This window comes from Equus asinus, chromosome 20 (genome assembly GCF_041296235.1).
Source record: "Equus asinus isolate D_3611 breed Donkey chromosome 20, EquAss-T2T_v2, whole genome shotgun sequence".
Lineage (NCBI taxonomy): Eukaryota > Metazoa > Chordata > Mammalia > Perissodactyla > Equidae > Equus > Equus asinus.
In genome coordinates, this window is record NC_091809.1 from 21786302 (window position 1) to 21813027 (window position 26726).

General features: G+C 54.5%; 2 protein-coding genes across 15 annotated transcripts; both read left to right on the top strand.

The window, feature by feature from the left end:
• Positions 1-1025: 1025 nt before the first annotated feature.
• Positions 1026-7876, top strand: LOC139041286 (complement C3-like). Of its 7 annotated transcripts, none has more exons than XM_070491973.1 (9): positions 1026-2571; positions 2712-2919; positions 3712-3802; positions 3900-3992; positions 4080-4162; positions 4386-4566; positions 5516-5636; positions 6636-6775; positions 6856-7876. In XM_070491973.1, the coding sequence occupies exons 1-5, from the start codon at positions 2501-2503 to the stop codon at positions 4097-4099; spliced, it is 483 nt and encodes a 160-aa protein (XP_070348074.1). In that variant the 5' UTR covers positions 1026-2500; the 3' UTR covers positions 4100-4162; positions 4386-4566; positions 5516-5636; positions 6636-6775; positions 6856-7876. The 7 variants fall into 7 exon arrangements, with proteins under 7 accessions (XP_070348074.1, XP_070348076.1, XP_070348078.1 ...); XM_070491971.1 differs by having other exon boundaries at positions 1027-2571; positions 3900-4162; positions 6856-7614; positions 7734-7872; XM_070491972.1 differs by having other exon boundaries at positions 1027-2571; positions 3900-4162; positions 6856-7160; positions 7734-7868.
• A 280-nt stretch (positions 7877-8156) lies between these two features.
• Positions 8157-25208, top strand: LOC123279051 (putative protein C3P1). 8 transcript variants are annotated; one of them, XR_011496142.1, is made up of 14 exons: positions 8159-10812; positions 10996-11107; positions 11421-11509; positions 11603-11742; positions 12398-12604; positions 13194-13245; positions 13427-13513; positions 13658-13861; positions 14994-15069; positions 15335-15503; positions 19496-19661; positions 19805-19963; positions 24461-24940; positions 25149-25208. XR_011496142.1 is itself a non-coding variant. In XM_070491964.1 (13 exons), coding segments are annotated over exons 2-13 (1305 nt in total). In that variant the 5' UTR covers positions 8157-8286; positions 10615-10811; the 3' UTR covers positions 19510-19639. The 8 variants fall into 8 exon arrangements, 6 of the variants coding, with proteins under 6 accessions (XP_070348065.1, XP_070348068.1, XP_070348066.1 ...); XR_011496143.1 differs by lacking the exon at positions 25149-25208 and having other exon boundaries at positions 24461-24548; positions 24854-24903; XM_070491964.1 differs by lacking the exons at positions 19805-19963; positions 24461-24940; positions 25149-25208 and adding an exon at positions 18464-18617 and having other exon boundaries at positions 8157-8286; positions 10615-10812; positions 19496-19639.
• The last annotated feature ends 1518 nt before the right edge of the window (positions 25209-26726 follow it).

The following is a 26726-nucleotide window of genomic DNA, read 5'->3' on the forward strand; positions in this document are numbered from 1 at the left end:
GTGACCATTCACGCCTGGGGCGGAGCCGGGTGGGACTCGCAGCTACACCCGTGGGGCTCCCTCTCCAAGCCGGTTCAGGAGCTCAGCTCCATCGCTCAACCTGCTGTGTGACCCTGGGCGAGTCCCTCAACCTCCCTGTGCCTCATTTGCTCCACAAGTTGGGGCAGGACATTTCACCTTTTGGTGCCTCGGTTTTGCCATCTGCAAAATGGGTCAATGGGCTATTCGATTGCTGGGAGGATTAAAATAGATACTCCAGGGGAACGTGGCTACAGGAAACACGCATTCCCCAAGGGCAGAGGGGTTCCCTTCCGAGGGTGCCGTGTCCCCAGCGCCTACAACAAGGCCAGGCATGCAGGAAGTGCTCCAATTTATTTTATTCATTTTCTAATTCGTTGTGGAGTAAACGCTTATCATTCTTTTTGGGGGACCTGGATTGGGTGAGGTAGAGAGCGTCTGAGATGTGAGTTCCTGCTGTCGCTCCTTCACCCGCGCCCACGTCCGCCTCCATCCGTTTGTTCGTTGGCTGAGGCCTGTTTGTTTTCAAAGTGTTTCTACCTCCTCTGCTGCTCATCGGTACCCAAGGGCGGATCTTCCCTTCCTGGCTCACCCTCAAGTCAACACTGAAACGCACGGGAGCCACAGGCCTGGGCACGCTTCGGAAAGCCTCGGATGTGCCTGCCTGCCAAGGCTTCACACTCGGGAGCCAGAGACACTGGCCCTGCAGGAGAGAGCCCAGCCTGGAGAGAAAGGCGGGAGGGTCTGAGAATAGAGCAGCTGCCGCCCCTCACCTTTGCAAAACCCCCTGTCCTGGACACCTGGGGCCCCCTGGAACAGAGTGGGGGATGTGGACGCCTGGTGTGGGGACGAAGATGTGAAGGGGAGAGCTCACCCCAGCCAAGGGAGAGCCGAACAGAATTGGTGGAGAGTCCCTGAGAGCCTGGGACAGCGGTGGAACATGCTGCCCTACATGGACACCAGTGTTCTAGAACCTTCCAAATTGGGTCTCACCTGCTTCCCTGATCCAGGCCTTCATTTGATGCAGTGGATTTTTTGCTTCATAAGAGATTGTTTACCGTAGACTTAAGAGCATTACCCATCCTCAGAGCTCACGTCACTGACACGGGGAGAAGTTGCTCCACATCCCGGGGCCTCAGTTTCCCCTTCTGTACAACGGGTGGCAATTCTTACTGCAAGATGGCTGTGAGGCTCCTGTGAGTGTGCACAGAGCACCTAGAACAGTGTCTGGCACACAGGAGCTTCCACCTGCCTCACTTGTTTCTGACACACTTGGTTTTCCAGCTCTCAACAAAGTCCGGAAAGCAGGCATGCGTTGGACCCAATTCACAGGAGGCTGTGAGGTTGGAGGAGAAAGTACTCCTCGGGCCTTTAGTGAGTTCTCGGTCAATGTCCACACGACACAAGCAGGGCCTTTGTCTGTGCTGTGTCTCCAGCATCCTAAGTAGGGCTGGGCTCCTAGTAAATACTTAATGGATCTTGGTTGGATAAACATACATTATCATTATTTTCGGGGGTCGGGGGCCTGCCAACAAGCAAGACTCGCCAAGCTGGCACTCTTGACTTCACTGAAGATGGAAGAACCAGACAGACTTGTCTGCAACCCCACACTTCTGAGAGGCAGAATCACAAAGCGAGGTCAACATTTTCTCAGGCATCATAAACAGCCAGCGAGAATTGTTTCAGGACAGAGAAAGCCCTTCTTCCAGGAATGCTTGAAGTGTGATGTGTTTTCATTCCTGGTTTCATATGTATAATTTGCCTTCTGGAAAAAGGAGCCCGGCGAGACGGGCATAAGTTTTAGAAACAATGGACAATGGTCACAATTTACCAAGCATAATTGTCTCCCGCGAGGAAGGAGAAAAACCAGGCGGCGCGCCCTGGGTGCAGAAAGATCTGATTCTAGCAAGAGAAATTGACCCGTGCATTTCCCAGAGGGTTCTGTTATGGGGGGCGCTGGGGCCATACGGCTGAATGACAACTGGCTGTTTGTGCCTGTGATTAGGAAATGAAAACATACACCTATCCTCTCCCACTGCAGGAGCCGCCCCAGGAACTCTGGCCAATTTCACAAGAGCGGAGGTGGGGACAACCCTATCTGCTCCCTCCAGCCAATCCCAACCAAGCCCTGAGTCCAGTGCACCATCCACATGGCCCAGGCTCCTTGCTGGGGGAGGGGAGGGCTTCAGGATGAGACCCCGTGGCTCACGGGAAGGACACCCCCCCTGCCACTCTGGCTCCCAAGGTGGGAGGCGGCTGGAACACTGCTCAGTGCCGCTGTCCACAGCCCCCAGTGGAAGCTTGACTGAGAAGGGAGGAGCAGCTCCCTTTCCCCTCATTGAATTTATGGGGATTCCGCCCCCCCGCCCCGGTCCATTTAGATATTAACTCAGCTGGGACAGGCCAAACAAACAGACCAGAGCTGGGCAGACAAGAGGACAGGCACCTGTGACCTGGGGCCCCACGTCATCCTCCCACTGCCATGGATGTGCCCTGGCCCCTGGGGCTGCTTCTAGTCCTCTTGGGGACCCCCCTCACCCATGCTGAGCCGCTGTGAGTCTGGAGGCCTGAGGGGACTCTGCCAGCTGCCTGCACATCTGCCGTCTGCATGAGTCCCTGTGTGCGACCCCGTCTGTCTCCGCCGTGGCTTCCCCACCTTGAGTCCCTCCGTGCTCCTGTTTGTCTGCTGGCAGGTACATCCTGGTGACCCCCCGAGTGCTACGGGTCGGCAGCCCCCAGAACATCCACGTGCAAGCTCACTCCGACTGTGGGCAGCCCCTCACCGGTCCCCTGGAGGTGAACCTCATGGTGTGGGACTTTCCCATGAAGAGGACAGTGGTGGCTACTAGCCAGCTCATGCTGTCGCAGGAAAATAACTTTATGGTCCAGGCACCGGTGACGGTGGGTGATGGGCCAGGATGATGGGTGGCTGCAAAGGGAGGCTTTGGGTCTGCAGCAAGGGTGGAGAGGGGCAGACTCTCGAGGGACTTCCCACGAAGGACACTGGAGAGTAGACACAGGGCCTGGATAGGCTTACTGCTCCTCTTATGTCCTGCCGGCTTAAATCCAAATTCGGGTAAGACAGGGTTCCAAGAACGGCCATGATCAGCTCATTGGATGCCTCTGGGTGCATTAACAAAAGGCGCCCTCTGCTGGTGGCTTGGGAAGCCAATCATGGACGGGATTGCAACCCTCCTGGCTGGATACCTTTGGACGTGGCTGTCTTGCTCCCAAAGGCAGAGCCAGAAGGCCCCCTTTCAATTGCTTCTCCAAGATATGGCCCAGAGCTTGGGCCCCAGGGTTGGAGACCCCAGCAGGGCCTGAGGAGTGCGGGCATCTCTCCCCAGATTCCCGAGAGCCTGGTATTCCCCCCACAACGGGGGAAGCAGTATGTCATCATCCGGGCAATGTGGGCACCCATCTCATCGTCCTCCTTCGTGGAGAAGCCGGTGCTTGTGGCTCCCCACGCTGGCTATATCTTTATCCAGACAGACAAGACCATCTACACGCCTGAGCACTTGGGTACAGCCCCCAGGACTTGACCCAGGGCAGGCGCTGACTCTCGTTCCTGGTCTTCCCCGCCCAGTACCCAACATGTCCCAACCCCCAAGGTCTCCTTCTGTCTAACATACCCCCACTTCCTGAGATCTTAATGACTACATCCCCCCTCTCCAAACTCTCTCCCACGTTCAGGGTCTTTCCTCCTCCTCCAGTTCAATACCGGGTGTTTACCGTGAACCACAGGATGGGTCCCGTGACCAGGACATTCACTCTGGACATCAAGGTGGCCTCTCCTGATGGGAAGGTGGATCCTGGACACTGGGGTGATATCATAGGCTGAAGGCCTGGGGACATGACCCACCCACCCCTTGTCCCCACAGAACCCAGACGGGATCACTGTGATGAGCCAGGATCTGCAGGCCAACAGAGGTTTCTTCGTGAGCTCCTTCCGCCCGCCTCCCAGAGCTCATCAGGTGCCCCGCCCCCCCGGGAGCCCCAGGGCTGGGAGGATGGAGGCTCTTCTTCTCAGTCTCTGTCCCTCCTAACTCTCTGTGCCTCAGTCTTGGGACCTGGAGCATAGAAGCCAGTTACCAGAGTGCGGCCAGGCAGAAGTTCAAGGCAGCCTTTGACGTGAAGGAATATGGTGAGCAGGGTGTGGTGGGGAGGGCCAGGTGGGATACGCAAGGAGCAGGGCTGGTCTCATGGTGTACCTACTGTGTGCCGGAGCCTGAGCTGGGTGCTGGTGAACAGGACCACATCTTCCAGCCCTTGGGTGTTGCCAGAGTCACCGAGGAAGGAGCAGGGCAGGGAGGGGATGAGGGGGACAGTAAAATGCTGAGGGCGTCCACTACCTTTCCTCCACCCAGTGCTCCCGTCCTTTGAGGTCCAGCTGAAGCCAAACAAGACTTTCTTCAGCCTCAATGATGAGGCTCTGGGCGTGGACATCTGGGCCTGGTGAGTCCCCTTTGGCCCAGCCTGGCCAGAGGACGAGGCACGCCAAGAAACTGAATGAGTAGAGAGAAGCGGACCACTTCTGTAGCCCTTAGGGTATGATAGGGGGGATCTCTGCCACTCGGGAGACACTCTTGGCCACCTATACTGTCCTATGAGGTTGTGAAGACCACTTCTGCCACCTTTGAGGTTGTGCAGACCATCCCTTCAGGCCTCTGGGTTTGGACAGGCCATTTCATCTACCTAATGGAGTTGTACCACATCTCATGGTTTGGACCATCTCTGAAGGTCCACAAGGTTGCACAGGCACCTTTTCTGTCTTGTGAGGTTGCCCAGAGCATCTCTGCAGTTCTATGAAATTGCAAATGCTATATTTGCTGCTTTATGGGATTTATAGACCATCTCTACAGCTCTGTGAGGTTGTACAGGCCATGTAGTCCACATAAGGTTGTAAGGGCTGTGTCTGCCACTTCTTGACATCATACAGACCATTCCTACAGCCCTGTCGTGCTTTCCAGACCACCGAGTCTGCCTGATAAGGCTGTACAGGCTACCTATACCATCTTGTGAGATTGCACAGGCCACATCTGCAACCCAAAAAGGCTTTAGGGGACATTATTTGTCACCTCCCAGGGTTGTGTGGGTCAGCAACGAAGCCATCTAAGCTTCCAGGGGCCACTTCCACCACTCTCAACATTTCACCGCCATTGCTGCAGTCCCATGAAATCAGACAGGCCATCTCTGCAGCCACATGAGGTTCTGTGGGTGCGTGAGAGCCAGTCGGGTGGCACTCCATCCCCCAGGTATACATTCAACGAGCTAGTGGATGGATACGCTCTGGCCATCTTTGGGATAAAGCAGGATTCCTGCCGGATCCCCATCCAAAGTTCACTGCAGAGGGTGGAGGTGACTGAGTTCTGACCCCTCCCCCGCCTCCCATCTCCCCTCCCTCATCTTCCCTCCACCACCACCCCCCACTGCCTCCCCTCCCCCACCCTCTTCCACTCCCCAAGAAAGCTCTTCCTCTCTCCTGCCCTGAGAGCAGATCTCAGAAGGCCAGGGCCACATCTCCCTCCGGAGGAACATGCTGATGGATGCATGCCAAGGCCCAGAAAAGGACTTCAAGGAGATCTCAATCTTTGTCAATGTCACTGTGTTCTCTTCAGGTACCACCCTCACTCGGGCCCCTGGCTGAGGTCATGACAATCTGTTCTTTCCCAGCCCAGACACTCTGAGACCTCAGGCCACCTCCCAGCCTCAGTTTCCTCATCAGAGACATGGGAAAATACCAGAAAGCCTGGGAGGAGCTGAAGTTGTGTTGCTCTCTTTCTCTGCCTTCACCAAGATGGGTCTCCCATACCAGCAGTCCCGCCACCCCCCCAAGAGACTGAACTTCCTCTGTAGGTCTCACAATCCCCTTGTCTCTCCATGGGGTGAGGTGGTCCAGGCCGAGATTTCCGGGGTGAAGATCGCCCAGATCCCATACAGCATCAAGTTCATAAGGACACCCCAGTATTTCAAGCCAGAAATGTCCTTCCACTTCAGGGTCAGAGACTAAGTTCACGCCACCCAGAGACTCAGGGCTCCCTCCCCCAAAAGATGCCTCCCCCAGGGAGACAAAAACCCACACTGGACTCACTTGCCCCCCACAATTCATCTGTCTGAGGACTGAATCCATCATAAGCCCCACACCAAGCCCAAGCGCCCCTCAGGTCAAGACCCAGGTCCCCTGAAGTAGGCTGATGGCCCCAGAATTTCTCTATGGGGGGCTTAGGGGTTCATTTTGAGGCTGCATTTGCACAGCAGGCTTGCCGTTTTTACGTGCAATCATTTGGGGTAACTCTGAGATGTCTGGTGGCCATTAGGAAAACTAGAAACATCCTTTGGTGTCAATTGCACTCAAGTTTACCTCAAGCCCTCCACATCTCCTCCTACCCTCTCCACCTCCAATTTCCCCCCACCCCACTGCCACGCCAACACCCAGAGCCTCCACATAGGGTGGTGCATCGTAAAGACTCTAATATGAATGGTGTCCCTGGTGTTGTTCAGTGAGCAACTTGCACAGCTATGCAAGCCGTCCTATCCAGACTACACTTTCAGTCCCCACTTCTCATGCCAAGACACCCCCGCACCTGTCCTTCGTCTCACGCTAGATTCCACCCTAGGTTTTGGTCTCAAATCCTGATGGGTCTCCAGCCTCCAAAGTCCTCGTCCACTGCCAAGAACACAAAGTGTACACTTCGTCCAATGGGGAGGCCACTCGGTCATCAACACACGTGGAGATCTGGACAAGCTGCCTATCGTGGTACTGACCTGACAGGGCAGAGATGGCGGGATTGCGTGAACTGGGAGGGTTGGGAGTTAATTGCCCATTGCTCTCTCCAGGTGGAGACAGATGAGTCTCTCCAGTCCGGGGAAAAGGCTTCAGCCACCATGACAGCTTGACCCTACTCAACTCAGGACAGGTCAGAGAACTTCCTGTACATCGAGGTGAAGACATTGGGCACAGAAGTTGGCAGCAACTTGCAGCTAAGCCTCAACACAAACCATCGGGACTCGACAACCAAGGATAAGATCGCTTACTTCACCATCCTGGTCAGGGGCTAGGACCGGGACCTGAGTCAAGGAATTCTTTCCCTGGAACACTCTTGGCTAGCTGGGTTGGAGGAACTGTGATCAGTGGTGTGAAGGTAGGAACCATCTGGGGCGGGCTCAGATGGGACTGTGGGTCTCCCTTGTGAGCTGGCCCTGCCCTTCTCATCCTTGGCCTCCCTTGTCTCCAAGGTCCTGAGTAAGGGCCAGATCATGTATGCCAAACGTCAGCCAAAAAGTCTTCAGAGTGCCCTCACGTCAGCTAGCATTCTTGTGGCTTCAAAGATGCTGCCCTCCTTCCGCATCCTGGCCTTTTATTTACTGCCCAGAGCAACCAGCCAGGACCCTGAACTTGTGGCCGATTCCGTATGGATTGATGTGAATGACACATGCATGGGGATGGTGAGCCAGACTCCCTAAGTTGCACATCACTATCAAAGAGCTGAGGAGAGGGCATGTCAAAGTTCAAGGACTCCCAGTCTGGGGGCAGACGAGAGGAAGTGGAAGAGATGTGGCCTTAAAAGCTCAACCTAGGGCGTGGAGAAGATACAAGTAAATGCATGGGGTTGAGATTGGCCTGGTGGAGTTCTCTGATGCATGGACATGAAAGTGGAAGCCCCTTGATAGACTATGAGTCCCTCTCCCTGACTTCTCTCTTTTTCCTGGCTCAGCTGAAGGTTGGCTTGAAAAATGACAAACGTCCCCAGATTTTGGAGCCCAACAGCCGGGTGGAGGTGAAGGTGACAGGTGATGCAGAGGCCACGGTGGGGCTGGTGTCTGTGGACAAGGCTGTCTATGTCTTGAACAGCAAACACAAGCTCACACAGAAGAAGGTGAGAGTATGTGGGCTTTTGCCAAGAGGTTGCCTGGAGGTTCTAAGTGGAGCCTCAGTTTCTTCAGCTATTAAATGAGCAATACTGATGCTTGAGAGGGTTCAAGGAGCCAGTGCACAGCATGGGTTGGAAGGTGGTAAGAGCTCAATAAATGAGAGATGGTGTGAGAATTATTACTTGAGCAGCAATTCAGTGCACCATTATGCCTTCCCTGGAGGGGTCATGCAGGCTCCACATACAGCGTTCTCTCTTGCCCTCCAGGTCTGGGAAGTGGTAGAGGAACACGACATTGGCTGCACCGCAGGCGGTGGGAAAGACAGACTTGCTGTATTCAAGGACGCTGGATTGGACATGAAGATGAGCACAGGGATGGACACCCTAGCAAGTTCAGGTATAGGCAGTGGTTGGGGCAGGAGGAGGGCAGAGGCAGGGGCCATGCGGCCTAGTGGTTAGGAACGTGGAGTTTGATGTCAAACAGGTGGGCTAAAATCCAAGACCCTACCACTTACCATGGGCCAGTCACGTTTCCTCTGAGTCTTATCTCTCTGTCCATAAAATGGAGATAATAATAGAAGTAACCCACTCTGTGTTAGTTAAGGTATAGGTTTGGCCACATGTATCAGAGATACAAATGAACAGTAGCTTAAACTGGGTAGAAGTTTACTTCTCTCTTAGTAACTATGCAGAGGTCATTCTGGGACTCAGATTCCTTCTAGCTTGTTGCCCTGCCATATTTCAAGATGGCGCCTCACCAGGGCCTCATGCCAGACAGCAGGATGGAGAGAAGAAGGAAGAGGTAGACAGTCCTCTCACATCTCATTGGCCAGAACTCAGTCACATGGCCCCACCCAGGTGCAAGGGAGGCTGGGAAAAGTAGTCTTCATTCTGAGTGATGTAAAAGATAGAAATTTAGTTGCCACAGATGAAGGGGGAGAATGGATACCGAGGACAACTAGGAGTGTCTTCTTTAGGCTGTAAATAGTGGTATTAACAATAGTTTCTGTTTACTACAAGCTGGACCTTGTGCTAAGTACTTTTATATGCATGATCTCATTGATAGAATTATGATTATACCATTTTACATAGCTGGGGAAATTAATGCACAAGAGGTTAAGTGACTTGCTGAAGATTGCACAGCTTTTAAGTAGCAAATTTTGAACATCAGGAGACTGTGGGATAAAATGAGGTGATGCATATAAAGCCCTGGGCATACAGTAAGCACCCAGAAACTATCAAGGATGTTATAATGATCTTGACAATTGTCCTCTCACTCTTTCCTCTGACCCCCAGAGTGGGACTGCCCCTGGAGCCCCCCTCCTACCTGCCACCGCTGCTCCCTGAAGAGGAATGCAGGTCAGAGGGGATGCGCCCCTCGTGGCTCCCTAACCTACTGTATTCATCAAGGCTTAGAACAGAGATGAAACCACTGTAGGTACTTCAAGCAGGGAGGGAGGTATTTAACGAGGGGAGTTTGGTGCTTTCAAAGTCATCAGATGGACAACAGGAGTAAAAGTTGGAAGGTTGCTTGCTGGGACTCAAGATCACCCCACCACAGTTCTTGCAAATCGTGAAATCTCAGGAACCTGCAACCGATATCTCTCATGGGGCTGACGAGTAGATGGTGGAACATGGAATTGTGCCCATTGCAAAGACACGCATAGACTGAAGCCCACCCATCACCTATTGCTGCTGCAGTGGAAATGGCCTTCACATCTTTCTAGCTTTCAAATCGTACACAAGAGCATCTTGGTGGCAGAATCTAACTCCATCGAGAACCCCAGCAGCAAGGGAGTCTGGGAAATGTAGTTTTTAGACGTCTAGCCTCTGGGATACAGGAGGGAATGTAGATGAAAGGAGACAGGAGTGCTGAGTATGAATGAATAGGATGTAGCAATCCTGCCACACCCGAGGCCAGGGTGTGGACCGGAACAGGAAGCTCTGAGCCCGGAGTTCAAGGAACATGGGAAGCAGTACTGGGTGGCGTTCGCTGAATGGATTCTATCAATATTAGATTTTTCAGTCTCTTTGAGCAATGCTGGTGATTCTGTGGATCTAAATAAAAGGACAGTAAGTGGACTCTAATGAAGATTGAGGTAAAACCCTAATTCTAATTTCCATGTCAAAATTCATGCTAACCTTCTGGGAAAAGTTTAGAAAAACTGTGGTTTTGTTTATGGTAATGATCAGCGATATTATTTAACTACAGGTGTTCTAATCTTGTGATGGGGTGGAAAATGAGATTTTTTAATTGCCATAGTATTTTTATCTTTAAGCACATCCCTTCAGTTGGCTAATTTAGAAGGATTCCACTTGACATCATGCTTAACAGCAAGTTTTATGTTTTCATTTAAAATATATATATAATGGAAATTGGGAGTCAAAATGGCATCTTGGGGGATTACCAATCCCTGTCAAAAAAGAAGAAGGAAGAGGAGGAAGAAGAAGCAAAAAGAAGCAGCATGAATTCTGGTCCCATCTTTGCCACTTGTGAGCTGTGTGGCCTGGGCCAGTGAATGGACCTCTCTGTTGCTCACCCTCCTCATCAGAACTCACCACATGGGTTCAGTGTTGGGGAAGGCCCAGGCAAAGTGCCAGGACCAGCATCTGCCAGAGCTGGGGCTAAATAGAGGCCAGGTGTACATGGCATTGGGGTGGATGGGTCCCAGCTCCCTCAGGTCTCTCTCAGCCCCTCCTCTGTCCCTCTAACCCTGGCCCACAGTGAATAAGTTTGAGACAGAGCTGGAGTGAAAGTGCTGTGAGGCTGGGCTCCGGGAGAGCCCAGTGGGACTGTCGCGTGAGGAGAGGACCCGACATGTCCACCACGGGCCAGCGTGCGTCGCCGCTTTCCCGAGCTGCTGCCATCTGTCTGAGGCCCTGACTCAGGAGGCCCGAGAGGAGCAGCTGCTTCTGGAGACAAGTGAGGGGGGTCACAGCAGGGGGCCCAGGGTTGGGGGGCTCCGTGAGGGGCACGGAGTGCCGGGGGACAGTCAAACGGTGATAAGGGCCACAAGGGGATGGCGTGGGAGCGCCCCACTGAGGAGTCAGGTGGGCCACGGGGGAGACACAAAGGAGACCCCTGCCCCATGTCCGCTCCTTGCAGTGGATGAAGACAAAGACTTTGATGACATCTTCCCGGACGACCTGCCCGTCCGGACCTGGTTCCCTGACAGTTGGCTCTGGAGGAAGATTACTCTGCCAGAAAGTGGATCAGGGTAGGACCAGAACCCCCATGCCAGCATCTGGCCCCTGGTCCCTCCACACATCGGTCCTGGCCAGTGCCCCCACCGGTGACGTTGAGCTCTCAGGATTGTCCCAAGATAGAAACTTTCCTGAATAGGGGCGCAGATCCCAGTAGATCCCCCCAGATGATGACCCTTTGGTGATAGTGTGTCTAGTGGAGTGACCCAGTGACCCCCCAGAGTGATCGTAACCCCTGGACAGTGACCCCCGATCCACAGGCTTGCTTCAGGCAGCACAAACTCACTGATGTCCCGCCCCCACCACCGCCCTGCCCCCGGCTTCCAGCAGCATCTCGCACAGCAGCATTCTCGTGAACGTGCCCGACTCCATCAGCACGTGGCAGTTGGTGGCCGTCAGCCTCAAGGCTGGACAAGGTAACCCCACAGACGAGTGCTGAGAGGACGGGGGAGCGTCCCGCCCCGGGACAGCGGGCCTCCAGGTCACTCTGACATGTCTGCCGCTTCTAGGTCTCTGCGTCTCGGGTCCCTTCAAGCTGACAGTCAAGAAAGAGTTCTTTGTGGATCTTAAGCTGCCCTCTTCTGTGATCAGGAACAAGCAAGTCCAGATCCAAGCCGTGCTGTACAATTTCAGGGCCCGCCAGGCCAAGGTGAAGCCTGCGGCTTTCCTTCCCCACCAAAACATCCGTCAAGGTGTTGGGGTTTTTTTTTTTTCCTTTTTTGAGGAAGATTAGCCCTGAGCTAACTTCTGCCAATCCTCCTCTTTTTGCTGAGGAAGACTGGCCCTGAGCTAACATCCATGCCCATCTTCCTCTGCTTTATATGTGGGACGCCTGCCACAGCATGGCTTTTGCCAAGCGGTGCCATGTCCACACCCGGGATCCGAACCGGCGAACCCTGGGTCGCCGAAGTGGAACATGCACACTTAACCACTGCGCCACCAGGCTGGCCCCACATCAGGGTGTTCTATAAAGGGGATGGAATGTGTCCATTATTTGAAGGGACCAGCGAAGTGGTAGCCCTTTGAAAAAGCTTCTATTTTCTCGTTTAAACCTCACAATGACCTCATCAAACAGATGCTATTATTTTCTTGGTTTAGAGATGAACCGAGGCCCAGAGAGGTTAAAGAGCTTTTCTGAGATCACACAGCACATAAGAGGCCGAGTAGGTTTGAATTCAGACGGAGTCATTGCTTTCAACCACTGTGCTGTGCTGTCACCTACTTGGGACTCTCAGGGCAGGAGCAGGGAAGGGACTGTGACTCTAGGGTCCTGGGCCACCCCCCTAACTGATCACCCACCCCAGGTCCGCGTGAAATTCCCCTACAAGGAGCTACTCTGCAGCGCTTCAAGGCGGGAAGCCCCATACCGCCAGGTGGTGGTCGTGCCCCCCACCTCCTCCAAGACAGTGCTCTTCGTGCTTCTCCCACTCAAGATAGGCAAAGTGGACGTGGAGGTCAAGGCTTTGGGCCTCAGGATCAAGGATCACGTGAAGAAGATGCTCCTGGTCCAGGTAATAGGCACCCACCACCTCTTGCTGCCAGTGTAGACAGCAGGGCCTCCCCTGCACCCCAGGCTGTGTGATCCATCACAGAGCCCCCACTTCGGGACTTTGGAGTCAGGGTGAGTTCAAATCTTGTCCCTGCTGTGTGACCTTGGGCAGCTTACTTAACTTCTCTGAACTCCACGTCCTTGTTTCCAGGATGAGGATGATCATCACAGCGGCGAATAATCAGAGCTGTGAAAATTATGCATGACCAGCGCGTGACCCATTGAAAATACTTTGTTTACTTAACACACATGTTTAGCCCTTACAATAGGGTGCTTTAAGAATAATAATTCATTGAGCCCTAGGAACAATGCTGGGAGGTAGGAACTATTATTCTCTCCCTTTTATGCATGAGGAAACTGAGGCACAGCAAGGTTAAGTAACTTTCCCAAGGTCACACAGCTAGTAAGCAGAAGAGCTGGGATTTGAAGCCAGATATCAGGGCTCCAGAATCTACTTTAATAGTTAATCAATGTTTCCTCCTACGGTCATTGTGATCGTCATTATTATTACTGTTGTTGTTTTTCACTTGCTTCCTCATTGCATCCCACAGGCAGGAGGGTGGACAGAGCTGCTCTCCCACAGCATCCTCCTGAACCCCCAAGGTTAGTGGGGTCTGCAAGGAGCATGTGGGATCCCCCCCACTCCCGGGCCATTCCAGGGCAGAGGGAGGGGCTGACCTGACAGGGTGCGGTCAGGCGGGCGGCCCGAGCTCCTCCAGGGCTCTGCGCCCTCTGGCCTCCCAGCCCCAGAATCTGCTTGTCACAGAAGGTTGTGTCCACTCAGGTCAGACCCAGACAGAACTGGTGCCAAAAAAGGACATTTTGAACCAGATGCCCGATACAGAGGCCGAAGTGTTTGTCAGTGTCCAAGGTACTGAAGACAGAGCCGGGGGGCAGCTCCCCCAGGGCCTGCCTAGGCACAGACGGTGCAGGAGGGGCTGGGGGTGCCCATGTGGGGCACTCAGGGAGCCGTGGGGCTTAGGCCATTCCCAAGGTGACCCTGCCCACCTGGCAGGTGACATCCTTGGCAAGACCATCCTGGGCAGCCTGACACCCACAGAAACACAGCAGCTGCTGAGGCTCCCGAGGAGCTGCCCTGAGCAGATGCTGAGCTCCCTGGCGCCCATGATCATCCTGACCTGCTACCTGGATGCCACGGGCCAGTGGGACAAGGTCGGGGTGGAGCACAGGACCCAGGTGATGAAGAACATTGTCAGCGGTGAGAGGGGGACCCTGGCGGGGCCTCGAGGACGGTGTCCGGGGCTCTCTGGGTGGAGGGCTGGGGTAACCCCAGGGACCCTCCCAGACAATAACACCCAAACTCTGACTTGTCTCCCAGACGACGTGATACAGAGTCCCCCAGGGGACCCGCAGCAGGGCCCCCAGGTTCTGCCTTCACCCTGCCCTGTCTCCAGGCTGGAGTCTGACAACGGGCCCCCTGGTTCACCCCAAAGCCCCAGGTTATGTTATATTCAGACAGTGTGTCGGGTTAGACCCACCCCTGGTTACACCCCCAGGGAGGCCCCAAGCAGAAAACCCCCAGGGGGTGGCCTGTTGGTTCCACCTGAGTACTCACACCTTCCCAGCCCCCCTCCAACCCCCCAGGGAACCAGAGATGCACCCCGCTCATGACACCCAGACAGAGACCCTCAAGTTAATTTGGACACAGACCCGTCTCCCTGGCTACACTCAGACATCAACTCTCCATCCAGGAGCTCTCGAGAGTGAGCTCCAGATAACGCCCAGACACTGTCACCCCCAACGTTACCCCAGAAGAGCAGACCCCCAGGGAACCCTCAGGTAGTACCTGAGTAACAACGCTCAGAGTCCTCCCGAGAGGCGCCCCCCCCCCAGACGACACTCAGGAGGACCTTCCACCAGGCGGCACAGACACACCGACAGCCCTAGTTTACAGTCAAGAAAGAACCCCCAAGGAAACTGGCACGTGGTGGCCCCCAGAGTCCCCTCTTTCCTGAGTGTCACCTTCTCTGATCCCTCCGAGTGACTGTTCCTGGTCACATCCTCCCCAGACGACCCGATGGGGCGGGTTTCCCAGATCACCCCCAGACACGAACGCACACGGGCTCCCACGGTCACACCTGAGAGTGACCTTTGTTTACACATGGGCCCAGCAGCCCCCTCCCTGATGCACCCGGACAAGCCCCCTCCTCCAGGCCACCTCTAGATGTGACGCACTCTGAAGTCACACCCACACCCTGTCCTGCTCCAGCCCAGATGATGCCTGACACCTGACCCCCACACCCACCCCCGCCCCAGCCACACCCAAACCCTCCCCCCCTCCCCCCCCAGCCCCGCTCTCCTTGCAAGCTCTCCTCCACCCTATCCTGCAGGTTACACTCAGATGCTGACCCACAGGCTTCATGACGGCTCCTACCACTCCAGCAAGGGCAGCCGCGGAAGCACCTGGTAAGGACGAGGACGCTGGCAGTCCTGCCCAGCCCCCCAGGAAGCCCAAAGGGCCAGCCTGGGGCTTGATGACCCCAGGGGCACCCACACTGCAGGGCCTTGGGGCCGGCGGCACAGGCAGACTGGGGAACGGCAAATGAGGGGTCGGTCTGGAGCCGTGTGGTCCAGGGTGTGGACTCCTCCAGACGGGTGTAGATGCCTGTGTCCTAGAACCCCCCTGGGCTGTCACTCCTGGTCCTCACCCACACTATCTCCCTCCCAAAAGGCTAACGAGCTATGTCTTCCGGGTCTTCACCCTGGCCTACCACACCGCGACCGTGACCACGATCAACATGCACACTCTCTGTGCCGTTGCCAACTGGATCATCACCCGGAGGCAGGCAGAGGACGGGCGCTTCTTGGAGAAGGGCCCTGTGATCATGGCGTCCATGCAGGTGCCCACCGTCCCCCTGCCTGGGCCGCTGCAATAAAACCCAGGGCTCTGGGCACTAACAGTGGAATCTCAAGCCCCTGACCTGCTCTCAGGTAGAATGAGAAGAGGGAAGAGCTGAGGCTTGGTCCCCAGCATCACGTCCCCTGCTCTGGACCGCCCTGCACTCCATTGCAATGTGCGGGAGGCTGGGCAAGGCTGGGACCCCATCTCTCCCTCACCCCCACATCAAGCAGGCCCCAGTCCTGGCCCCCATGCCTCACAGGGCCTGCGTCCTGCCATCCCCCTGCCAACACAGCTGACCCTCCCAAGTGTCCCTCCACACTAGCCTCCAGAAACAGCTTACAAACAGTCCTGGAGGTCTCTGTCCTGCTCAAACACTTTTCGTGGCTCACACTTGCCCACGACTATCTCTCTGCTATCTCCCTCTCTTCGTGTCTCCTCTCAAGCCTCACCCTTCCCTACTCCCTGCTCCTGGGTCCCTCCACCTCAGCTCCGTGTCTTAGCTTATGTTGCCCTTTCTGCATGACATATCCCCACTCCAGCCCTTCTTTTCCCCTCACCTGGCCAAATTATGTTTTCTCAGATATCACCTCCTCCAGGAAGGATCCCCTGAATACCAACCCTCTGCCTGTCTCCATCATTGCACCTATCACATTAGGCATTCATTCATTCATTCATTCAACAAACATTTATCCAGCAACGGCTGTGTACCAGGTCTTGTGCTAGGCAGAGGGGAGACACAGCAGGAAACAAGATAGATACAGCTTGGGATGGGGGGAGGAAAAAGTTCCCCAAAGAATTATAACTAGTGATTAAGTCCATGGGCGAGAAATACCAGGAGAGAGTATTGAATACGGGTCACGTCTGACCCTGGGGGTGTCAGGGGAAACCTGCAAAAGGAAGTGGCAATAAAGCAGCAACCCAATGGAGGAAGAGAGCTGGTGGGGGAAGAATGGGAAAGAGAGCTTCAGGCAAGGGAAGCAGCATGTGCAAAGGCCCTGAGGCTCCAGCACATTTGACAACATGTAAAAGAGACCAGGGTGATCAGAGCCCAAAGCTAGGGGAGAGGACAGTCCATCCTGAGGCCTGAAAGGGAAGAAAGATGGCGGATCCTGGAGCCTGCAGGGCATTGGGGGCCTCAGTGAGGATTTGAAATAGTCTGCTCAGGGTCTGCTTTTTCCATACTGTGAGCCCTACCAGGGAGGGAAGAGGATCTGGTTCATTGGCAAGTGTCTGCTGAATAAAACTCTGGATAAAGGAATGAAGCCAGCAAAGACAGATTGCACCTCCAGGGGGAGGAGGACTCAAGGAGTTGGAGGGACTGTGTGAGCGAGAGCCTGACAGGAAGGTGGCACAGAGAGGTTACAAACACAGGTTTTACAAAAACAGACGAAAATCAGCCAGGCAATAAGTCTAATGTCGATGTAAGCGATGTGGCATGTTAGCAGTGGTCAGGGGAGGGTTGCAGGGAAAGGGGGATCAAGGTGATGGTGGTGTGATTTTGGAAGACTTCATTAGGAGATGATAAATGTACAGACCAGGAGGTGAGAGAGCAAGTCATATAGATAATGAGGGGAAGAGTGTTCCAAGCAGAGGGAAAAGCATGTGCAAAGGCCCTGAGACTGGAATGTGCCCAATATGTTTGAAGGACAGAGAGGAGGCCAGTGTGAAATAGAGTGAGCAAGGGGAGAGGGGGATGAGGTGAGGGCAGGGAGGGGATGGGACAGAGGTTCCCTCTGCAGGACCTTGTGGGCTACAAGGAGGATGTGAGCTTTTTCTCTGAGTGAGGTGGGAGCCATGGAAGGTTCTGAGCACAGGAGGGACGTGACCTGATTCGAGACCTCACAGGCTTCATTGGCCACTGTGGAAGGAAAAGACTGCGAGGGGCGTATTCATTTCCTATGGCTGCTCTAACAAAGTATCGCAAACTGGGGGGCTTAAAACGCCAGAAGTGTATTTATTTTGTCAAAGTTCTGGAGACTAGAAGTCCAAAATCAAGGTGTCGGCAGGGCCATGCTCCTTCTGAAAGCTCTAGAAGAGAATCATTTCTTGCCTCTTCTAGCTTGGTGGCTCTGGGGTTCCTTGGCTTGCAGCTGCATCGCTCCATTCTGCGTCTCCATCTTCACAGGCCCTCCTTCCTTCTGTGTGTCTTCATGTGGCCTTCTTATAAGGACACTCACCGTTGGATATAGGGTCCACCCTAATCCAGTATGACCTCTCTTTAACTAGTTACACCTGCAAAGACCATCTTTGCAAATAAGATCATATTCTGAGGTTCCGGGTGGACATGAGTTTGGGGGCGGGGGGCACTGTTCAACCCAGTGCAGGGGTTGAGGGTGGAAGCTTGGAGACTGCAGAGGAGTCCAAACCCTAAGTCAGTCATTAACTAGCAATGGGGAGACTTCACCTCTCTGAGCCTCCGTTTCCTCATCAGGAAAACGGAGCTGCTGCAAGATACTCTGAGGTAGCATAGAGAGTTTAGCCCAGCACCCTCCGTGGCTGTTAGGTTTTGTTAGTAAGGCAGACCTCATACGGGCAAATCTCAAGATGGCCCCTCCTCCTCCTCTCTCCTTCCCTCTCCCCATCCTGCTTTCAGCATCATCCAGCCCAGAGCTGAGCATGTGGGAGTTTTCAAGGTCGGGGAGGTTGGAGAACATGGCCCCAAGATGCTGACGGGACCATGGGTATGGTTCTGCATCCACAGGGTGGCTACCAAAACTCTGAGGCAGACGTATCACTCACAGCTCTTGTCCTGATCGCCCTGAATGAGGGGAAGGAATTGTACATCAAGGACGTCCTGGTGGGACCCAAAGAGGAGGGCAGGACCTGCAGGGTGCCATAGGCCCTCCACACAGGGAGCTCCCCCACCCCCATGTTCCTCTCAATGGATGCTTCTCTTCTAACTCCCAGACCCCTTTCCCCCGATCACCTTCCTCTAGCCTCCTCTCTCTGACTCTCTAGAATTTGATTGCCAGCATGAAGAAAGCCAGTGACTTCCTGGAACAACGCCTCCCCAGCATTCAGACAACCTTTGCCATAGCCATAGTCTCCTATGCTCTGGCCCCCACCAACAGCCCCAAAGCCAATGACTGCCTGGACATCTTTGCCAGCCATGGTGGGTGTGGGGCCACTTCTTAAACAACTGTGTGTCTGCCACAGTCATGGCGGTGGAGGGAAGGGGATTGCGTGGTCTCAAACCCAGCAATGAGTGCTTCGTCACTCAGCATTTACTGAGCACCGATGGTGTGCCAACTCTTGATCTTGGTTTCTCAGATCCTGAGAAACCAAGGTGAACAAGATTGATAAGGTCCTTGCCTTCAAAGGCCCCACCACCCCTGGGGGAGGCAGGCAGAAGACAAACAGATCAACAGAGAATTCCAAATTGAGATAAATGCTGAGATGAGAGCATACAAGGTGGGTGGGAGAGATGACAAGGGGAGGGGAGTATGGATTAGAGGGCTCAGAAGGCCTGTGGGAAAAGAGGACCCCTGAGCTGCTGAAAGATGAGAAGGCCAACCTGTGTGAAAGGCGAAGGACATTCCAAGCTAAGGCAGTGGGGCATGCAAACTCCCTAAGTGAGAAAGTGCTTGTTGTGGTCAAGGATGGAATGAAGGCCACTAAACGTGGGAGATTGAGAGGGCTCTGCCTCCCATGACCTACCCGACCTCATTCCAAAGTCCTTATCCCATCTTCCCCATTCCCCAAGTCAAGAGGAGTCGAGTTAGGAAAACTCACTTGCAGTAAGACTGGAGGGACCTGGAGGAGCCTCCTGGAACCTCGATTTCCTATCTTGAAATAGTTAGAGTCCCTGTCTCCTAGAGCGGTTCTGAAAATACAGTGTCCGTAAGCCCCCTCAAAGAATTCCACGTAAAGTAAGCGCTCAATAAAACAGCAGATGAGAACAATCGGGCCAGATGACACAAGGGGAGGGCAGGTCTAGCAGGGGAGCTCTGATCTGGGTGACCAGGTGGCCATCCGTTTTCTACATAAAAGCCACTGGCCAGTGAACGACTCAGACAAGAACTCCCTGTACACCATTGAGGCCACGGCCTACGCGCTGATGCAGAAGCTGGAGCTGGGTCGGCACAATGAGACGTACGCCGTCATCAAGTGGCTCCTGGAGAAGAGGGAGCTGGGAGGCGGTTTCCAGTCCACCCAGGTGACCCGGGGTCTCGGAGAGGCGGGGCTGGGGGCGCTGGCCGAGGTGCTGACGCGGCCAGGCCCCCGGAAGGAGCTGTCCGTGGTGCTGCGCCCGGGGCGCTGTCTGTGGTGCTGATCCGCGGCCTCTGTTCCAACACCCAGGCCACGGCGGTGGCCGGCGAGGCCCTCACCCGCTTCAGCCAAGCTGTCCCCTTCGAGGGTGTCCAGGACCTCCGAGTCCAGATCAGCGCCCCTAAGAGAGCCTTCAGCGTGGAGTGGCTCATCGATCAGAACAATGCCTACCAGCAGCGGTCAGCAAAGGTGAGGCGCTCAGGGGCAGACGAGAAGGCCACACAGAGGTGGCATCGGACATGAGGTCAAGAGCCATATCCCTGTCAATCTCCCTCCCCAAGAGTATCTCGCAACCATTGGCAATACTGTCAATGTATTGATTCATTTATTCCACAAACATTTCCCCCACGTGCCAAACATTCTCCTGAGCATCAGGGGTACATTATGAAAGGTCTGTGGTCCCTGCTTTCATGGGACTTACAGTTTAGAAAGAAACGGAATCAATATATTCTATTTTAGGCTCTCTGAACACAGGGAAAAGAAAAAAGTGTATAAAGGGGAAAATAATCTGGGTGTGGGGAGTAAGGTAATTTCCATGACCTTATCCCATGGAGGAGATGACATTTACCTTCAATCATTCGACCCATCTTTACTGAGCACTTACTGTGTGCCAAGCACTGTTCTAAGTGCTGGAAATACAGCCTTGAACAAGACAGAAAAAAACCCTGTTTCTGTAGAATTTTATATTTTAGTCGGGGAGACAGACAATAAAGACATGTGAATAAGTAGAACATATAGTGTGTTAAAGGCTGGCAAGTGCTATGGGGGGAAATAGCAGCAAGCGGGTAGGGACATCAAGGAGTTGCAATTTTAGATAGGATGGGCAGGGAAGGTCTTACCAACAAGGTAACATTTGAGCAAAGTCTTAAGGAAAGGAAAGAGTGAGCCTGGTGGCTATCTAGGCAGAGGGAACAGCAGGTGCAAAGGCCCTGAGGCTGGAGTGTTCCCAGAATGGCAATGAGGTTTAAGCAGGGATGATGCGATTGGATGTGAATTTGTAAAATTTTGCTCTGGCTGATGACGGAAGAAGGTATGTGGGGGGCATGAGTCGATGCAGAGATGCCAGGGAGAAGGGTCTTGTGGGGGTTCCATGCCTGGGGAACTTTGGAGATGCTATGGATAGATTAGACAGATGTACATTCGGACATAGCCTGAGTCAGCAGTTCTGGTTGATCTGTGACAGGGTACACACCACAAATGTTCTATCAAGAAGGAAAAGTAGGAGCTGCCTAGTGGTGTTGTGGTTAAGTTTGCGAGCTTCAGTGTTCCGGAGTTCACTGGTTCAAATCCTGGGCAAGGACCTACACCCCGTTCATCAAGCCATGATGTGGCAGTGTCCCATATACAAAATAGAGGAAGATGGGCACAGATGTTATCTCAGGGCCAATCTTCCTCACCAAAAAGAAGAAGAACAAGAAGGAAATGTAAAACTATCTGCATGGGGAGAGCTGGGCATTGAGTGAGCAGACCCCAAGTTAGGGAAATAATGAGACGCCAATGCCCTTGCATGCTTTCCTCCCACCCCCACTGCATTCGAGCCATGTTTGCTGCTTCCTCCACCTTCCAATCCGCCTCCTTCCTCCTTTCAGTTCTCTGCTCAGCGGCAGAGGAAGAGGCACCGTCTCGGTAGGTCTGGTGTCGCACCCTCGAGATCCTGCGCTGGAGCCCAGGGCCCCCAGTGGGTGGGAAGAGAGGCCAGACTAGACTCCAGGACAAGATCAAAATCAGCAATAATTTGAGCTACCATTTAGGGCACTGCACTTTGCTAGGAACGAAGCTGAGGACGCCTCCAGCACCCCCTGGGAAGCTGGTAAAAATAAGGACTCCATTCAACAGGTGGGGAAATCGAGGCGCAGATAGAGTTTCATTTGCTCTGAGTCAAGAGTCAGGGGAGATAGAGGCCTCTGGACCCGTTTGCCCCTCCATGCGAGTCCCTGGAGGGGTGTCTCCTTCCTTGCCCCCCTCAAGGGAGACTCTCCCTCAGGGTGCCTCCCAAGGCGCACCCTCCCCCCACTATCTGAGCCAGCAGCCCTGTTACATCTTGCAGCCTCATGCCCTGTGGCCCAGGACGACAGCCCTCTCATTCAGCAAATTTGAGGCAGCCTACCATCCTGCTTCCAGCAGTGGAGTCACGGGTGAACCCCTGCCTCCGTGGTGTGACCTGGGGCATGTCACACTCCTCCCTGAGCCCCAGTTACACTTCCATTAATTGCATTAAAAAAAAATCAGCTCCACGGTTGCATTAGCTGCATTTCAAGGGCTCAAGAGCCGCAGGCGGCTAGTGGCTGCCCTCTGGACAGCAGATGGAGGCAGCTGCCATCCTCGCAGAAAGTTCTAGCAGAGCTGGTCTAGATGCCATGGGGTGTTCTGGCCGCTGCGCCCATGGACTGAGGGGCGGGCTTGGCTGTGAACTCCCCGCAGGGGCAGAGCCCCGGGCAGGCGAGGGCTGGAGCAGGGAGGAAAGGGGGTGGGTGGGACGGGCTCTTACTCCTTCCCTGCCCTGCAGATCTTGACCATGTGCCACAGGTCCCCAGAGTCCTGGGAGCACACCTGTAACCTGTTCCACCTGAACGTGACTCTCCAGAATGCCCCGGAAAGTGAGCCTGGCCCCAGGGAAGCCAACTCGGCATTTTTATGATTTTACTTGAGCTCTCATTCAGGAAGCACAGTTATTGCTTTATTCAGTCATTCGACAAACGTTTCGTGAGCATTTACTACGTGGCGCGCTCTGTTTATTGGCCCTGGGAACATAGGCATGAAGAAAAAATATACCTTCTTCCCCTGGAGCCCACATTCCAGTAGAAGGAGACAAACAGTAACACAACAACAACAATATAACAACAGTACAACAATAACAATAACACAGTAACAGTATATTATACTCTTACTGTTATTTATTTATAATAAATTAAAAAGAAATGAACCTACATTATAAAAAATAAATATATAGCATAATAGCCAGTGATGATAAGTGCCACGCAAAATAAAGTTAAAAAAGATGATTCAGACTTAGAGGAGGTTCCAGGGAAGCTCTCTGAGGAGGCGGCATTTGAGTAAGAGAATAAGCCATGAAGGATCTGAAGGAAGAGCATTCCAGGAGGGCAGAACAGCAGGTGCAAAGGCCCTGAGGCAAGAATGAGCTTACCTGGTTTGAGGAACAGTGAGGAAGCCAGTGTGGCTACAGAGGAGCAAGGGGTAGAGTCTTAGGAGAAAGAGTTGGAGAAGTGACAGGGGCACATGGCACAGGGACTTGCAGGCCACAGTGAGGAGGAGAGAGAACGCTGCCATTGGGAGCTCACCGCCGGGGTGGGGGAACAACCCTCTCCAGTCTCAGGACTTTTAGGGACCAAAAGTGACCAAGCTTTTGGCTTGAGCCCCATTTCTTAATAATAGTAATAAGGATAGTAATAATAACTGACGATTATAAAGCACTGATCTGACACTGTCTTAAGCGTTTTGCTTGTATTAACTCACTTAATCCTTACAACAACCCTGCTGGGTTAGGAATCTTATGAGCCGCTTCTCAGATTAGGAAACCAAAGCACAGAGAGGTTAAGCAACTTGCCCAAAGTCACACAGCAGACAGGATTTGAACCGAGGAAGCTAGTTCCCGAGGCTGTGTTACCCAGCCTCTAAACATCTGCTTTCTCTCTGCAGTGAATAAAAAGGGGGAAGAGACCTTACGGCTCCGGATGGAGACAAGGTCAGGGTACCAGGATCTCAGGCTGGGCGGGAGGAAGGCCTCACTTCTTGGTAACCAGATTCCCCAGCAGCTTTCCCTGTGGACAGAATGGAGGGGGGACCCGCCAAGCTTGCCTCTCTGTGCCTGCCCCTCACCCTATCTCTCCTGCGGCCCTGCCCTGCCGGTCCCCCATGCTGCCTCCTACCCCACCCTCCCATGCTGCTCTCCCATCCAACCCCTCATCCGGCCAGGTCCCAGGATGGCGGGCTCCACCATGGCAAACATACTCCATGATCCAGGTACCCAGAGCCGCCTCCAAGCTCCACGGCTCGCCCGCATCCTCATCTCCTTATGCCCCAGCCCCACCCCCAGTCCTGCTCTGCCCCCCATATCCAGTGCCTGCTGAGTGCCAGGCTCTGCTCTAGGAGCTGGAGGAACAGCTGTGAGCAAGGCAGCCCCTCCGGCCCCAGGGGAGCTCACAGCCTATCAGGGGAGACAGGCAATAACCAAACTGATCACCCAGAATCAATGTAAAGTGACGGTTGTCATTAAGTGCAGCAAAGGAGCGGTCTGTGAGCCAGAGGAGGGCAAATGAGAGAACGATGTGGTGTGTGGGCCAGAGAAGGCCTCTAGAGGGAGTGATGCACGGGCTGAGATTGCAAAGATGCAAGGATTTTGCAGGGCAGAGTGGAGGAGGGAGGATTCCAGGCTGAGAGAACAGCGTGTGCAAAGGTCCAGTGGCAGGAGAGAGACTGATGCTTAAGACCAATCAAATGGAGGCTGGAGTGGGAGGAGGTGAAGTAGAAGAGTGAGACAAGGCATTTGATAAAGATCGTTAAGCAAGGAGATGACATGTCAGAATCCTGTTTGCTGAAGCTGTATGCTGCTGGGGGCAGAGGAGCGACAGGGAGACCCAGGAGTCCAGGCGAGAGATGACGGCAGTGGGAGGATGGGGGAAGGGACAGCAGGAAAGTGGGAGTAGACGGGAGCTGTGAAATCCCCAGGTTCCAGGGTGATCGAGAGGCCACGATGACCATTATGGAGGTCTCCCTGATCACCGGCTTCTACCCCAACCAGAAGGACCTCAAACAGGTAATAAGTGTCCAACCTGCCCACTGGTGTTGCCCTGGCAACCCCCACACTCCCCTTGTGTGCCCAAGGCAGCATCTACCCAGGTCAAGGTCCGGGGGTTAATGCCCCACGGTCAGCAGCCATGCCCTCTTCTGGTTGTCTCCCTGCATGACCTTGGCCAAATCCTTGCCCTGATTGTGCCTCAGTTTCCCCAACTGATTGGACAAGGGCTGGGAACTCTGAGAGTTACCCCGCACTGACTGGGGCTCCTGCGGCTGGGGGCCCCGGGGTCTCTGACCACATGTAATCCTCACCCTCTGCCCCAGCTCACGAGCGACGCGGAGATGTACGCCTTCCAGTATGAGACCAAGACGAGCTCCAGCGACAGCACCGTCGTCCTCTACCAGGAGAAGGTGAGGGAGGCCGGGGGTCCTGCGCCAGAGGCCTGTGGGCGGAGACCCCGCGGTCAGCGCCTTGGGTGGGGTTGCCAGACAGCCACGCCGTCTGAGGCCGGCTCCTCAGTGGTCAAGGCCACGTGGTCGGTGGGACGGCCAAGGCCCTGTGGTTAGTGCCCAAGGGTCAGTGGCCCTGGTCAGCTCAGACAGCACCCTCCTCCCTCAGCTCTCCCACAAGGAAGACACGATGCTGGGCTTCCGGGTCCACAGGATGCTGAAGGCGGAGTTCCTGCAGGCCGCGCACGTCACGGTCTACGACTACTAGGAGCCTTGTGAGCAGGGGTCTGGGGTGGAGGGGGCTCCCGGAGGGGAAGAGGCCTGTGATGGATGGGCCGGGAAGGAGGACGAGGGGCGGGGCCAGGAGGTAGGGTGATGGACAGGGCCAGGAGGGCGGGCGAGGGGCGGGGCCAGGAGGGAGGGTGACGGACAGGGCCAGGAGGGAATGGGGCGTGGCCAAGAGGGGCCTGCGGGGTTGAGAAAGGCGCTGGAAGGGACCAAAAAGGGTGTGATGACAAGGGGCGTGGCTTTCTTGAGTGGTCGAAGCGGTAGGTGTGGGCCCTGGAAGGGCGGGGCCAAGAAGAGACTGGGCGTGGCCTGCTGGGGCTGGGGTGGGCAGGAAGGGGGCGGGGTCTGCAAAGGGGAGGGGCCTGTTGAGGGGGTGGCTGGAGAGAGCTAGGCGGGCGAGGCCTGCGGGGGGCGCGGCCAGGAGGGAACCCTGCGCCCAGGAACGCTGGCCCAAGGCAACCGCAGGCTCTCGACCCCTCTCGCAGCCCGGAGGTGCAGCTCCTTCTACAATCTGCCCACAGAGCGATCTTCCCTGCGGAAGATCTGCCACAAAGACGTCTGCAGATGCGCCGAGGGTGAGGTCGTGGGGACGCGGGGGCCGGGGCTGCAAAGAGATGAACTGAAAATAAATAGCAAAATGGTAGACCTAAATTCAGCCATACAAGTTGACCCTTGTGATGACGACAGTCCCGGCTGACACCAAGATTGAGGTCCCACTTTGTGGGGAACCTTGATGCGAAGGCACTTCGCTGAGAGGTCCCCAGATTCCTGATCCACAGGAACCACAAAGTAGTGAAGCGACTTTTAGCTGCTAAATTTGGGGATAGCTTGTTATGTGACAATGGATAATACAGTGGCCATCCTTGGAAAATTGAATCGGCCACCACCTGGGTCCTGTCCAGCATCTCTGGTCGTTTGGGGTCTCTCAGTGAGCCTGTCTAGCTCTTCACTCTCATCGGAGACCCGTTTCTCTGCCCCGCTCAAGCATGGCAAAGTTACGGGGGCCACCCAACGGCCCGCAGTGAGCTAGCAGAAGAGGAGGGATTTGACCCCAGGACTGTCTCACTCCAGATCTTGAGTTCTTGGTCATAGTGGCATGTATACATTGTAGACGACAAAAAGGAGACGTGTCTTAAGAACGATAACCATAGTTTCTTTGTGTGTTGTTCAAATATCTGCTGATGTCCCCATTGTGTCGTAGCCACTCTCAATAAATCTTCATGTTACTCTCTCCTCCGTTAGAACATCAGTTCCTCGAGGGTAGAGATTTCTGCCTGTTTGCTCGTTCCCAGCCTGGCACTCAGCATTTATTGACTAGATAAGACCCCGTGTCGTGCGGGAGCCTGTGGCATGTCCTGCCTCAGCGTCTCCAGTAGGTCTGGGGTGGGCCTGGAAAGCGGCCTCGTAACAAGCCCCCAGGGAGGCCCCTCCTTCTCCCATCGCACTCCGCGCCTAGAGC

Coding starts and splice junctions, on each gene's coding strand:
- LOC139041286 (XM_070491970.1), top strand. CDS start 2,501: ATGGATGTGCCCTGGCCCCTGGGGCTGCTTCTAGTCCTCTTGGGGACC. Junction 2,572..2,711: donor CTCACCCATGCTGAGCCGCT/GTGAGTCTGGAG, acceptor GTCTGCTGGCAG/GTACATCCTGGTGACCCCCC. Junction 3,803..3,899: donor CATTCACTCTGGACATCAAG/GTGGCCTCTCCT, acceptor TTGTCCCCACAG/AACCCAGACGGGATCACTGT.
- LOC123279051 (XM_070491964.1), top strand. Junction 11,743..12,397: donor TCAGGGCCCGCCAGGCCAAG/GTGAAGCCTGCG, acceptor CACCCACCCCAG/GTCCGCGTGAAATTCCCCTA. Junction 12,605..13,193: donor AGAAGATGCTCCTGGTCCAG/GTAATAGGCACC, acceptor TGCATCCCACAG/GCAGGAGGGTGGACAGAGCT.